Below are 15,459 nucleotides of genomic sequence, written 5' to 3'. Positions count from 1 at the left end.
GGCTGATGGCCGCGCCAGTGGGGGGAAACTCTCACGAAGGCACGAAGAAAATTCCAAAAAAAAAAAAATTCCAAATGCATTTTGCGATGTGATTTGTCTCTGAAGCCCACGCCACAGTAACCGGATCATGACTCAGAGGTTTTATTATAATGATCATGACGTTTACCTGTCTTTGCTGGCTGGAGAGATTTAGAGTACGTTCCTTTATTTATTGTTTTCATGGGATCTAAAACCACATCCAATTGCCCTCTTTCTATTCCGTAACCCACGAACTTGAGGGTTTCGGATTTTTATATTCATCGGTATGGATTCCAATACTCTCTCGGCACTCATGTTTCACTGTTTCCGTGGCCAAATCCCAACTTCGGCTGCTGAAGTATTTTCCTTTCCTTGGCATAAAATGTAGAACCATAATAATTTAACTTTCCACAGCTATAGCGTCAAACTCTACTAACCAGGAGAATGGACTTTTTTTTTCTCTCAAATACGGTTGGTAAAAAGCATCGGGTTGTATATCCTTCCTCCCATTTACATACTTCCTTCTGTGAAGCCAACTGTATTATTGTGCGGTGCCGTTTGTAAATGGGCAATCGTTTTCCAATGATTCATCTCAGGTATTGATGATTCGTTTATCTCTTCTAATCTATCTATATACGAATGCACATGATCCAACTCTTCTCTCAATTGAATATTCCCCTGCCTTATTCTACAATTCTCAACATTAATTCCTATCAACTGAGTTTGCATGCGCCAGCACCTGTCACCCATTTGTACCGTATCATTTCATACTTTTGGAATAGAACTGATTTATTTTCCTCAAGCACCATTCATTTATTTCAAAACAACACTCGGGCTTCTTCAAAAGACCGTAAAAAATGCAGCGCTTTGGGGCATATTGAAATACACCAATGAATTCCGTAGGTAAATGAAGTTCACTTTCTTATTTTCGAATACTCTAAACTCCCCATTTTACAATTTTAACATACCGTCTGCATGCGACGTGAAGTTTCTGAGCGGCGAACCATTTCCGATTGAAAATGGCGTTTGTCCCTCTTTTATACAAAAGCTTTTATGTCAAGGCCTTTGTCCGTTCTGCATCCAAAATGGTCTGTGGAGTTGCCGTTGACATATCTGTGAAGCTTACATTCGCAAGAAAAATTTAAGTCTACTTCCAAAACCGACCTCCAACACCTTCCTTCACCCATATAGAGATGTTCGGGAAAAAAGATGTATAAAACTTTCGGTATGGTCGGAACACTCCTTTCACGGGCTCCCGCGGGAGACTTAAATCCCGTAATGAAAAACGACCAACAGCCGCCGTGACGAAACAAAGCAAACAAAAATAGGGATAACAGAGGCGGTGTTTGAACACACGGGAACAATACTTGAGGAAGAATTATTGAAGGCCGGGGAGTAAACGTATGGACCGAATACCCCAACAACAGGGGGTAACACGTCTAGAAATACTGCGGCCAGTGACACGATGCAGTTTCGCGAACCAAAAGAAAGGGCATCCGGCAGGTATGGAGTGATACGGAAAGTTTCTCAGGCGCCGCAAGCCCAACCCGCTAAAGACAAAGAGCAGGCGACAAGAACAGCATCGAACGCGATGAGAAGTGTTTGCGACAAACTTGACAACCCCGAAGTTGTGAATTGGGAAGTAACATTTGCTACTTGGGATAAGCCATATGAACCAATGGAGTTCGTAGGTGCAAACGACAGGGCACTCGACGCTGCGGTGGTGCTGGGGATTAAATTGATGAAAAGGACGCCTACGTTATCCGCAATAGGACCTGCACGCTGCCGGCAAATATCGGCAAACGGCATAGGAAAGGGAAGAGGCCATCCAAGTGCCGATAACTGAAAAGGCCGCAGAAATACATGCAGATGCGGCGCTCGGAGAGTTTCAGCAGATGATACTGCAGACGATGCGACTCGCACTGCAACAACAAACGAGACACAGCATGAGAAAGATGAGAACCGTGATCAGAGGAGTGGAAGTTGTGTTGTTGGAACCACATCTTCAGTGGAAGCCGATGCCTCAAAGAAACTAGCAACGCTATTATTAGCGCCACACTTTCCCACAGCGTCAAAGCATTCACCGGGACACTACGCTCAACAAATACAAACACCCCTTTAACACCATCCCGAGAGCACATTCCTCCAACGTAGCTTCCGCCGCGGGCAACCCTCAGGCAAACAACCATCCCACTACCCTAATCCCGTTAACCGATATAGAGAGACCTTCTGTGCCACACAAGCGGCCATACTCAGTTATTCAAACATGATTTTCCTCGCCCCATTCACTCCTCATTACGGTAAACTCCCTCTTTTCGGAATCACCGACACAATACTTAAACAACCGCCCGGTCTCTTCCCTTCGCACGGCATTCATTCCTCTTGCCTGCGGGGTGTCGAAAACTCCTGTTATACGCCCCCCTCCATATATTCATCATCCCAAACACACACACACACACACACATTTACATATATTTATATGAGCTTGCGAGCGTGTTTATCACTAAACTTGGAGCCATGCGTCAAGAACCGCAACTACAGATGGGCACTAAAGATTTATTCAAACCGCACGGATATTAGCAGCACCACACATAATTAACTACGACAGTTCAACGTGCCGAGGGGAAAGCATCAGCCACACCATCAACAGTAACTAAACTGTGCCCATCAACGCGGCCGAGGCAAAAAAAAAAAAAAGAATAAAACTAATAAAAGAACTTACTTGTCCCCTTGAACTACAGAAATGGAATGTGATAAATTTTCCTATGGTTTGGCAACTGCAGAAAACCTTTAAAACAAAAAAAAAGACACCAAAGCAGCCGGCCAACCACTTGTGTCAAATGCGGTTCGGCTTTCAAACCGATAACTCACGTACAGCCTTTCTATCGATATAAAGGAAGGGGAAGGGCCACAACGTCACGAAACGCGAAGGAACAACAAAACATATGTGAAGAGGCAGCGGTGCCACAATATTTTTTAGGGGTACATCGCAGTTCTGTCTGATTTGCAGTTATCTACAGCACACTGAATGTAGGAAAAGGAGGGGAAAACAATAAGAAAAACTACGCAGCAACATGGCACAAAACATTTACCTCAGCGCACAGAGCGGAGGCGCATGGGATGCCTTCAGAACACCGTTCCCGCGGTAATCACTTTCTCCCGCAGATTTCATACCGCTACTCCTTTCATTCTTTCCGTACGCCACATTGTCCATAACATCATGCAATTCACCTTCGGACCTAATGACGAGGATCCGCCACCCGAGCGAGCGTTACACACGCACACAGGCATTCACAATATGGAAGTTCTAAAAAGAAAAAAAAGAGGAGAGCCGAGACACGATTCCGGTGGAGGGACATTTTTTTTTTTTTGCTACGTTAAAATCTTCCTAGACCGGTTTGCGCCGCCATGCTGTGAGATTTTGGGTACAGTGGGGTTAACACCATCAACACAACAACTAACCGAAGTGATAATACGGCAAAATAACGCGACACCATCGAAAAGGGAGGCTTTCGGGGACACGGGTAAAGGAAAAATTTACCAGATCTCTGGTGGGTCATTGGTACCATCAAGAGCAAAATCGTAAAAAGAAAAAAAAAGGAAAGGAAAATACTTTGAGGTCATTCGCCACTCACAGGTCGCCAACGCTGACCGACGAAGATGTTGAGCAGTGAAGAAATCACTGCTGAATTCATTCCCATAGTGAAAGCACCGGTGGAAACATTAAAAAGAAGCCCCGTTAGGTTGAAAGGAAGGACAAACCCTCGCGGTTGTGCGTTAACCAATGGAACCACCACCACATCGAGCACCCACTGGATGTCGCTGTTAAGAACTGTCGAATTGAAATCACCAATAAGCGAAGCCTCAACATCCAAAGACACACTCATGGCGGACAAGTTCAGTGTGACAGCGCTGTCGAAGACAGAAAACTTTTTGACGTTAGCCGTCGTATTCACTGATAAACTGAGTGCGTCCACACTCGTGCCGTTCCCCGAATAAAGGGCCATGGAGATGGTGCCATTGCGCATTTGAAACGTAAATGCCCCGTTGCCGTCATCCTCCACCCACACGTCGTTTGCCAGCTGGCACACAACGCGGAAGAAGCAGTTGGAGCAGCGCTTATACAAATCGGGGTATATAGGTTCAATTAGAGAAGCATTGTACGCGGGTGGGATGGGGAACGTCATGTTCAAAAGACTCCAGTTTCTTAATATCCTGAGGATATTGTTTGCGCCATCAAATGAAGAAATGACTGCAAGGTCTCGATCCGGAAAGGGCTGTTTAAGAGGCACGACATCATCAGGTGGTACAACACGACTCGAGGATGCATTGGGAAGGATGGCTAGTGAGAGTTCCATCCGGCCTTCAGTTATATTCGGATCGTCCATGAAGGCAATCGGAAGGCTGGTGAGAGCATCTTCTGTCTTGTTGCGCAATATGGGATTCATCCTCTCTGGAACTATTCGCTCCAGCTGCTCTTTTATGCTACCCTTAAAAATGGCAATGATTAGCTGAATAATGGCATCCATACTCGGACAATCGCTCATGGAGGTGGTCACGTCCAAGTCTCCAATGCTGATGTTCACGCCCTTAATTGTCTCGTTGACCAATCCGTCAGATCCAATGGTCAGATTGAAATATAGAGTTGAGTTCGTGCCGCTGACCTCGGTCCGCGCTGTTCCATTACACGTCTGCCACTGGAAAAGCCAGTAGGTGTATGTGAAGTTTAACTCTGGCACAACTGCACTCATGTCCCAAACCGCAACAACGACCCGCTTTGACTCTTCCATATTAATAGACATGCCCCCAGCCGTAATATTATGCACTTCTGCCTCTCCAAGTTCCAAACCCCCTATTTTCTGCCGAGGGACTTTAATATTCCCAGTGAGGTTCTTCAAACTCTTAAGAACCACCGGTATAATCGGTAGAAACGCCGCATCATCAATAGAAACTTTAGCGCTTCCAGGAACTAATGACTCGTGTGAATTCCTGATGGCCCTAATGAACTGCTCTGAAGTCGCGCGGCACAGAGATGATAATGAAACGCTGAGCAGCAACACGTATGCCACAATAATCACGCGTGGCATCACTCCGATGAAATAAAATGGAATCGGAAGGAGGAAAATAATGAGAAACTTTACCCACCTAATTTCGATTTCTGTTGTTCCCTTCACTCACTAGCAGTAAACCCGCGGTAACCGCAATCACACAAAGCAACAAAAAGAACTGGGAAAAAGAAAACTCAGCGAGGAAAGAAGAGACAACCGACAGCGGGCGGGGAGGGGGGGTCAGGTAGGAAAAAAATTGCGCACGTATGCAAAGAAAGAAAAATAAGGAAATCCATCAGTGAGATATGTTGTTTCCTTTTTGTTTTCGTTTTTGTTTTTGCGTTTAGAACGGGGGAAAAAAAAGATGGCGAGAAATTCAACAATACGCACTTGAGCACAAACCCATTTGAGCCCTATTGAAGTATGCACTAGAATTGCAATTAAAAGGAAGAAAAAAGCAAAAAAAACGAAGGGGGATTTAACGTAGCTTGAAAATGTTCTTTACAGCAATATTACTTTAACAACAGTCCCTCGCAGCAACTCATCCTCTCATAACATATACATACATATATATATATATATATATGTATGCTATTTATTTATTTTTTGCAGCTCATCGCGTGAATCTGAAGAACAGGAGACAAAAGAAATGCATCAAACCTTCCATGAACATCATTTACGCCTCAACATGTCAGTCGCAACACACTGCCACAAAAATACAACACATATTCGTGGGGTTGTGCCTATCTAAAGGGTTTATTTTATCGCCTTTGCATCCTGATATTTTCCTCAGTCGTAATTTGGTTACATACAGAAGCTCTTGTGCTAAGGATTGGAAAGGAAGAATAATAAGGAGAATGAGAATGGGAACAGATGTACGATCATTTTTTTTTTTAAAAAGCAAAAGACAAAAGGGAGATAAAAAGCGAGTGTTCGTCTCTTTTTCACAAACAAAAAAAACAATAATAATAATAATAATAATGATGATGATGATGATGATGATGATGATGATGCAAACCAGACCGATACACAATTTCAAAATAATTCAAACAAACACAAGCATACCCGAAGACATTAACAAGAAAACGTATGTATGAAGGGGGAGAGACACATAGGTAAGAGAAAGAAGAGCATTTGGATGAAGCGTTTAATGAATCGAATATTTAATAATAATAAATTCAAAGCCAAGAGCATAGGTATCCTGAAAAACGATCGCTTTTGTCGCAGTTTCGTTGGCCTTATCCTTCACTTGGGAGCCTATATTTTTTCCCCTCTTCCAACATCCCTCTCCTCTCCTTTTATTTTCTTTTCTTTTTTTTTTAATTTCGCTTGTGGGTTTAGTTTCGTCTCCTAAATCCTCCATATTGCATGTGCTTCATCAAGTTTAACCAAATTCGTCAAATATAGTTTTCCATACATCAGGTTGTGCCCCCGTTTGCAAAGACCGATTTACTCTCTCTCTTTCCTTTTTATCTATTTATTATTTTGATTTTATTTTGTTGTTACTTTATTGCTATATCCCCTCACATATGTATACACACACACACACATCAATACATATATTATATAGTTTATTTCACTTTCTTCATGACCCCCAATCATTCTGTTGTTTATCCTTTTTTTTCTTTTCGCACTATTACCGCTGCTCCCCTCGTCTCACTCATAATAATAAATAACTGCAGCGGTTCCTCCCTCATATAAGTACATACGCATTTATATATTTACACACTTCCTTATATATTCATTTATACGTTTGTGTTTGTGTTTAAATGCGGCAAATTACTTCGCTCCACCGGCAGCCGATTTTGTCAATTGATCTGTGAGGGATGAAGTTGCCTTTTTTGCCACCATATTTTTCAGTTTGTCAGGCACCAAACCGGAAAACTTATCACCCAATGTTTTCTGCAGTTGATTATCCACAGCTTTTTTTGTCTGTTCCTCAGCCTTTTCCTGAACCTTCGCCTCCAACATCTTCTTGGGGTTGAACATCCTTAATTTTTTCACTTTTTTACTTTTTCTATTTATTTGTTTATTTGTTTATTTGTTTTTTTGTTTATTTGTTTATTTTTCTCCCTTTTCTCCTTTTTGTTCTTTTTTTTTTTTTTGCCCCTCTTCTTTTTTGTCTTTTCGTATTTCGTTTTTTTATCTCTTGAAGCAAACTGATTTGGATGTCGTGAAGAAATGAGGAAATGTTGCATCAGCGAAAGGGGACAAAAAAAAAAAAAAGAAGTGCAGGAACACACGAGGCGGCACGAATGCCACTAACCGACAACACACATGAACAGATTTATTTATATATATTATATATTATATATATAGTGTGACCAATTCAGAAACCTACCAAAGTCATTTTACTCTCACTTACAAGTAAGGATTAAATTACGGTATCTTTTCCACTTCACAATTCCATGCAGACGAATTTCAGCGCTTTCCCTCTTTTTTTTTTTTGAAATCGTACTCGTGAGATGTGATAACTCCTGACTTTTTAATGAATCTTCTCTCCGCTGCTTACAGTTTCCGTTTGTTGCACATAAACTAATAATTAATTATATGAATGCTGCAGCGACACGAAGCGACAGTACTGAGCACATACATCAAATAACGCACGCAACATCTCTCTTTTCTTTAAAAAAATTAAAATAAAATAAATAAATAAAAATAAAAACTTGCTTGTGCTCGTTCCCTTCAGCTTTGCATTGTGTGAACTTGTTGTTTTCGAAGGTTAAACTATCGGCGAATAAAACAAAATATAATTAAACAAAATAAAATGAAATGGTGATGATTCAAGTATATGGGAGGGAAAACACGGTAGCAAAAGAGGATCGGCAACACTTAATAATAGTAATAATAATAATAAATACATTACATTACATTATACAAATATGAGACGGAACTAACCGGAGGATTGCAAAATTGGCAAAAACGAAAAAAGAAAGAGAAAAGAAATGCAAGGAGTTAGACCTCGCCCATAAGCACGGCGATAGATAATGAACACAAACACAAACAAACGCACGTGGTCCATTTTTAAATGTCGATACCTGTCGACAAATCATATTCGATGCTCGGCACTGCAGAGGAAATGAATTTGAGGAAAAGAAATAATGCCATATGTGTTGGGAAGACAAACTTTGCCGTTTCTGGTGAACTTTCCTCAAATCGTTGCTTCATGTGTTGAATCATCCGCCGCATTGTTTCAGCATGGCGACACGGATGAATGCTGATGCAAGCGGCTTGCAGGAATGGATGAGGATCAATTGAAACAGTTCTCTCACGATTCACCGGATAAACATCTTCCATCATTTCGGATGTTGTGAGAGGTGTGACGTGATCTTCGGCGTAACCAATAAGAAATATACGTGGAGTTTGATAATATTGATCGTATACCATATAAACATCATACAGTCGACACCGTCGCCGCTCCGTTTGGTCCCTGTCCGCATCCTCGTCGTCGTCACCTTCATCTTTACGGCTACTGTCAACAACAACAACATTATTATTATTATTAGCATCATCATCATCATCATCATCATCGTCCCAGTTTATGGTCTTTTCGGCAGCTATTTCTGTGGTTGCTTTTAATACGCGATTTGCATGCGTTGTTATCCACTCATCATCATCATCTTCTACAATTTCATCTGCATCATCATTTCCCGCCACCGCTGCCCGCTCATAACAGGGAGCGCCACGATAAACGAGGTACTTTTTGTTCGGTGGAAGAAATGGTTGGATGTTTTCAGGTCCTTCAGCCCATGACCACACGGGCATTTTGTGCAGCAGTTCATCTCCAGCTTGAATAAATTCCATCGGGGTTAAAGTTCCCGTTTCATGGAAGCTTGAAGTCGTTTTAACACCAACAACACTGTTGTAAACTTTCTTGAAACCTTCATACAAACTTTGTTTGTTCATCCTCAACGCTTTTATTATATATATATATATATATATATGTTTTTTTTGCTTCTTTTTTTTTTTCCTCACCTCTTCAAGTGTTGGTGGCGTTGTTAATTTTCCCAACGCAACGCAACACAACTTGCTTTTGTTTTCTTCTCTTTCGTGTTCTTTCCTTTCCTTTCCTTTCCTTTTGTTTTATTTTATTTTTCTTTTTGTAAGAACAAAAAAAAAAAATATATATATATATATATGCTCTTGCCCGAAACAGTACCCCTCAAAATGGCACTCTCAAAAGGAAAAGAAAAAAGAAAACAGGAGTAACGGGGCAAAAAGGAATAATAATAATACTTATAAAAATTAAAAAAAACAAAACTTGAAACTGAAGTAAAAAAACAAAAAGGAAAAAAATACTGATAATAATACTAATAGTGATTTATAACCAAAGGTAACGTGCTTTAAGAAACCAATCCTGAGGTGAGTAAATGAATGTTGTGGAAGTGAAGGGACAGGGGGGATTTGAAGTGAGTGGAGAAAAGGCAGAAAAAGAAAAAAAAAAGAAAGATGATAGAGATGGAAATGATGGAACTGATGGAAATGCAGCAGGAATTACATGTCATCACATGTCTCTTATGGACAAACTGTGAATGAAAAAGGAAATGTACGGTCATAAATTCCTCAGAAAGAGGACCGAAAACAAATGCACACATGCAACATAGAGAATATAATTAGCGGCTGAAGATTACGATAAAGTCACCACAAGGGGGGAAAGAAACAGACACACAAGCACAAACACACGGATGCACAAACATTTAATAACTGAACCAAAGGGAGGAAAAAAGAAAAAAAGAAAAGGGGGCGTGTGTCATTTAATGTTACGGATGGGTAAAAGGTATCCAAAACTCTGAGTGAATGAGCGCGCGACCGCACATGGTCATATAATTACCTCACTGACTCTCCTCTCATTCCTTTACACGAGCGGAGAGAGAGAGAAAGAAAGAGAGACAAAACAAAAACAAAAACAAAACGAAAAAACGAAAAAACGAAAACGATACACTTCCCACTATCCGTCCATTTTCCACGCCTATCCCCAAATTCCGCGTCATCATGTGCACCATTTGTTCTGATCTTCCCTTTTTCCCTCCTTCTTTTCCCCCCACCACACACACACACGCACACACCATTATTTATTTCTCCCTCCCTCCCCCTTCCCGCCCCATTTCTTAAATAAACTCCAACACACTTCACACCAGCTGTAAAGGCGGATTATTCACCACCTCATGTGCCCCTCCTGTTAATAAACTGGTGGATGACTGCACTAATGCACGGGGAAGCGCTGAACGGCGTAATGATGCAGCAATACGCTGGCGGAGATGCGGTGAGGAAGTTTTACCCGCAGCCTGCTCGAGAAGTGGCGCTGCTACCTCAACATTCCTCAGTAACCGATGCACACCAGATGCACCAAATAACAATGTTAATGAAACTTCATCCCATCGTCGTGCACTACTTGCTGCATGCCGCATCAACATCATCAACACTTCGTCATTGCCGTACCCGATGGACTGCAGAGAATTAATAACAAGAGCCGTGTCCAATGGAGAAAGAAACGTGTAAACATCCAGCAGCCGATCGCCCACATGTACCAACACTTGCGGGAGCCGCAAAGAAAGTTTTGCCATCGCAGACACAATCTTTACGAGGGGTGATGCATCCATCTCACTCCATTGCTCTGTACTAATGGCGATCATAAATTGTTTCACGCTCCTGTGATATGTGAAACGGATGGCAGCAAGACTGTTGAGCATGGCTCCAATGCTCGTCGCGGAAAGTTTAACAGCTGCGTTGCTTTCCACAAGGTAATCTAAGCACTGTTTCAATATCCTATCCTGCTTAAACACCTTTTCCTCAAAGACCCCAAAAAAGTACTTGAGATCGTCCACACGTGTGGATTTCAATATTGCCACGTACTCATTGGCGAGAGCCGTCAACTTCTCAGTGTCCGCCGCACGCGTCTCAACCATGCGGTTAATAATATTCCATCCCTCCTGCTGAATTTCAGTGAGGGGCGTTATAAAGTTCGCCGGGTCGTTTTTGTTCATCCATTCTGTGGGTGAAAGAGACGCCTCACCTTTCAACCCGCTTTTCTCCACCTCTAAAAGAAAGGTATGAACATCCGGATGGCGGTCAAGAATATCTTCACCGAGGGCTAAACACACCGCAGTGGCCGTTTCGCTGCTGTTCACAGAAGCCGACGCGGAGGAGCACTTGGAACCGAGGTAACGCGCCACCTGCTCATAAAATTCTGTGGATGTGTAACCAAGTTGATATAAACTCTCCGTGGCGGCCATCACGCACTTCACCTCCATCCCGTCGGCAAATCCACGCCGAAGGTTCTCTACACAAAATCGCAGGAAGGCATCCATATCCTCTTTCTCTAGCTCATGCTCCACCTGCTCATCTAACGACTGTGTCTCAACATTCTGCATAAGGCCTCGCACAAAACATTTTAGGGCGGCACAGAGTTGAATCATCGGAATATCAGAGGCTGTCTTGGCGAACTCGTTGCGGAGGTGTCTGTACACACGCTGGTCCCGCATGTTATGGTCCCCTAAGGCAAGAAGGAAACGAAAAACCTGTAAAGTGGGAAAGTGAATTCCCTGCTCAGCTGCCTCCCTAATAATCGCTTGTCCACACCGTCGCGTCTCCTCCATATTAATATTAAGAAGGTGGGGAATTATGGAAAAGGGTGGATTTTCATCAGACACAATGTCCTCCAACCTCTCGGTGATGTAATCCACGCAAGCCACAATAGCGGCCATGTAGGTGCCAGGACGATCATGATCCGCAGGTAACAAGCCATCCAGTGAAAGGAACTTGGAAATGAATGACTGAATGTCCCCCGCTGACACATCACCTTTAAGCCCACCTTTGGCTACTGGCAACTCCAACAATTCCTTCACTTCCCCACCTAAAAACTCCATCATCTCCCCAATTTCACGCAGCAGCTCGGGCCGATGTGGCCGCGGTATCGAGCGCAAAGCCCGACAGAGTACCGAAACGGTCTCCTGGTCCAAATCCTTCCCTTCAATTACTCGTTCCGCCAAACATTTAACAGCATCCGGACTGATGGCTTCCTTCTCCTGTTGGCAGATAAAACTAAAGAGTTGAACAGCACTAAAAAGATCACTCTCTTCTGCAAACCGAATAGCCTCCTCCTGAAGAGCAATTGCCATAGCTGTATGTCTAAAAGATACCTTATTTACACTTGCGCATATTTGGCCAATCGCTGCTGGCGAAAGAATCTCCGAAAGCTGCACAATGCGGTCAGCTGCCACTTGCAAACATGGAGAGCGCTTTAACTCCGGAAGCGATGTTAAAATGACTAGGAGGGCTGGAAGCTCACTTTGCGAGGCCGTGCGCGCTGAAGAACTCACGAATTCCTCCGCAGCCGCAGCCAACGCTGGTGCGTGACGGCCCCCTCTACCTGCATGAGCCACGGCAACACGATAATCATGTAAATCCCATTTCCGGCTTTTCAGACCCGCCAGTGTAGCGGCAACTGCTCGCTCCCAAATAACCTCATCACAACTGTGCTTTGGTAAACAGCGGAGTAACATCGCGGCCCGGCGACCATGAGTGGGCTCCGCAGCGTCAATAGGAACCGCCTCCATGACGGATGCAACCGTGTCGGGATCCTTGTGGCAGAAACGCCGAAGCGGTTTCGCAATCACTTTTGTACTCGCTCGGTCCACGTAGGCGGAAATGTCGAGCAATGATGCCATTACCATTCGCACGTCCTCAACATTACTAAAAATGGGGCGTCCACACCGCTCCAACAACCGCTCGAGAGTGGGCAGCAGCATAACCGAGTAGGAGAAACTACACGAAATCTAAACGCGTGTCAGCACGTCCATGAACGTCAACAATCATGCAGAGGTGAAAAAGTAATAGCAATAAAGTAAAGTAAAATACCAAAAAGTGGGAGAAGTGTATCAAATACTTGAGTGAAGCGCCAAAGCAAAAAAAAAAAGAAGGGAAAACTTCAACTGGAAGAAAAGAACATAACCACACAGGGAAATTGTCGGACTGCACAAACAACCACCGGATGGAAACTGGAAGGGAAACAAATACACATGCTACATACCACAACGAGAAGTAGCGGGGACGCTAGCTCAAGCGAAGAAAAAAGAAAAAAAGAAAAAAGAGTATTTGAGTGAAAAGGGGGACCAAAATTCTACATATTCCTTGTCATGTATATATATATATATATATATATATATATGTGTGTGTGTGTGTGTGTGTTCATTTGTATATATTTTTTTCTCTGTTTTTCTACTCTTTTATGTGATATACGGCCCTTCTTGAATTCACTGCTTGCAAGCCGCTTATCTTCCTTGTTGTTGTTGTTCTTGTTGTTGTTGTTTTCATGATGGGAGGAGACTCACAACATCCTTCACTCCAACTTTCACCCCCATACGTTTAGCCTGTAGAATCATCGCATCTCTCAATGCTCCCGTGCCACGGGAAATACCGATGTTAACTCGAGCAAGATCTACCACATCAGCACAACCAGCCTCACCCCCTACGCGATAGGCATGCTCAAAATAAAACAGTGCATGACTATGATCTTGTATGAGAGAGTACAACTCACCAAGGAGAAGCAAACAAATTGATGCCCCGCTTTTATCACCAGCAAGACTGCACCGTTCTAGACATTGTTCCAAACTTGCTTGCGCCGCTCGCATATTACCCATACGAAGGTATGTCAGTCCCTGATTTCCCAACGCCACCGTCTCAAGCATACTATTTTCACAAGCGCGAGCATTTGCGAGCGCATCCTCAAGCGCCGCCTCTGCAAAATCCAACTCACCCAGAGCAGCATAACAAACCCCCATATTAATTTGAGCAACCGCACGTGCATAGCACCCGCCTACAGACTCCTGTTGTTTATGATGCAAAAGAGAAACTTTGTATTCCTGTAGTCGGTAGTGACAAATACCTAATAGGTTGTGGCAAAGGGCAACACCACGCACATCCCCTGCAGCTTCAAAAGCAACCAACGCTTTCGTAAAGGAAGCCCTCGCCAGTTCCATGTTGCCGCTGTTGTAATGCAGCGAGGCGGTTGTGCAAAATTGAATTCCAGCAGCCAAAACGTTACCCGCACGGACGGCTGCACGTCGGCGTACCTCCGCTTCCTTCAGCACCCGAACTTCCACCACGCCCCTCGTGGCTTCACTCGCTGCCAAATCGGGCCGACGTTCCAACCAGCGCGGCTGCACGGATTCGGCACCTTTTAGTAAAGCAGCAATACGGCGGGCGAGAGGAAAATAACTTGGAGCGTCCTCCAATGGAGGGATGTGAAAACATTCGGGTGCAACAAATCGAAGCGGAACATCGAGAGCGCTCTCACGGCGATGAATTGGCTTCACAGCCATTTGTAACACCTCATCTCCTCCACACACTCGTACAAATGGAACATCAGGTATAACTTCAGCAGGTGGTGGGTCACGATCCATGAAACGATGATTTTTGTTGAGTTCAATGTAGCGTTCAATAGACCGCAAGTCCGTAATCTTCAATAAGTTTTGTGAAGCTGAAGGAAGGACGGTGTAACGACGCCGGGTATTGGAGACAATAGTTTTACCACCTTCCGCATCACATAAAGGACGACTATTATTTTCTACAGGTATGCTGCCATTGGTATAAGTACCACTATAAGCGCTGTGGCTCTCAATGTTGAGGTTAGAGTTATTATTCACAATTCCATCCACCATTCTCACGCGTGCACACGCCAATTGCCTCTGCTCTGAGGGCATATTAAAACCCCCCTCTGCCATGACTGCCTAAGTTATGAGGTTCCTTTTCTTTTTCCTTTTTTTTTTTTGTCTTTCTCTCAATTTGCAGAATGTGCCTCTGATTGTGGCTCTTCCCTCCCTCCTTCCTTTCCTCTCTATCTCTCTCTCTCTTTTTTTTTATTCCTATTCCACGCCTCTATAACCAAAATTATAATCAATGAGAAGAGCTGCAATGTAAGGAATTTAAATGTCAAGAACATTAGAAGTGGTGCATAGAACAAAGAAAAAATATATATAAATATATATATATATATATATATGTAGAGAGAGAGATATAGAGAGAGAACAAGATGTGAAGGGAAGAACATGAGAGGGAAAAGAAGGGGAAAGGGGGGAAAACGAAAAAAAAAAACCTACACGATGGCAGGAATGCCGCCACAATATAAAATATCCATCAATAAATAAACAAATATATAAATATATATATAATTATATAACTATATTTATTCATTTATTGATGGATATATAAATATGCAGAGCAGCTCTCTTTAAGATACCCTTCAGAGAGTTCCCTCCCATAAGGTTTCGCACCACAAAAGAAGAGAAAATAAGTAACATTTGTGGTTAAAACAAGAGGAACCGAAAAAAAAAAAGAAGGGAATGGGGAGAAGAGAGCCCTAAAGGAAAAAAAAAAGGAAGTAAATGCACAACCA

General features: G+C 43.0%; 4 protein-coding genes across 4 annotated transcripts; all 4 read right to left on the bottom strand.

The window, feature by feature from the left end:
• Positions 1-3,638: 3,638 nt before the first annotated feature.
• TbgDal_II430 (expression site-associated gene (ESAG) protein,putative) lies at positions 3,639-5,105 on the bottom strand (the record flags this gene model as incomplete). The annotated part of the gene is made up of 1 exon (XM_011773339.1): positions 3,639-5,105. The coding sequence occupies one exon, from the start codon at positions 5,103-5,105 to the stop codon at positions 3,639-3,641; it is 1,467 nt and encodes a 488-aa protein (XP_011771641.1).
• Positions 5,106-8,090: 2,985 nt separating this feature from the next.
• TbgDal_II410 (autophagocytosis associated protein, putative) lies at positions 8,091-8,972 on the bottom strand (the record flags this gene model as incomplete). Its single annotated transcript, XM_011773338.1, has 1 exon — positions 8,091-8,972. The coding sequence occupies one exon, from the start codon at positions 8,970-8,972 to the stop codon at positions 8,091-8,093; it is 882 nt and encodes a 293-aa protein (XP_011771640.1).
• Positions 8,973-10,195: 1,223 nt separating this feature from the next.
• TbgDal_II400 (hypothetical protein, conserved) lies at positions 10,196-12,814 on the bottom strand (the record flags this gene model as incomplete). Its single annotated transcript, XM_011773337.1, has 1 exon — positions 10,196-12,814. The coding sequence occupies one exon, from the start codon at positions 12,812-12,814 to the stop codon at positions 10,196-10,198; it is 2,619 nt and encodes an 872-aa protein (XP_011771639.1).
• A 561-nt stretch (positions 12,815-13,375) lies between these two features.
• On the bottom strand, positions 13,376-14,788 carry TbgDal_II390 (hypothetical protein, conserved; the record flags this gene model as incomplete). The annotated part of the gene is made up of 1 exon (XM_011773336.1): positions 13,376-14,788. The coding sequence occupies one exon, from the start codon at positions 14,786-14,788 to the stop codon at positions 13,376-13,378; it is 1,413 nt and encodes a 470-aa protein (XP_011771638.1).
• Between the last annotated feature and the right edge of the window lie 671 nt (positions 14,789-15,459).

The sequence above is a fragment of the Trypanosoma brucei genome, chromosome 2, assembly GCF_000210295.1.
Source record: "Trypanosoma brucei gambiense DAL972 chromosome 2, complete sequence".
Lineage (NCBI taxonomy): Eukaryota > Euglenozoa > Kinetoplastea > Trypanosomatida > Trypanosomatidae > Trypanosoma > Trypanosoma brucei.
This window is presented reverse-complemented; position numbering and strand designations above follow the sequence as displayed.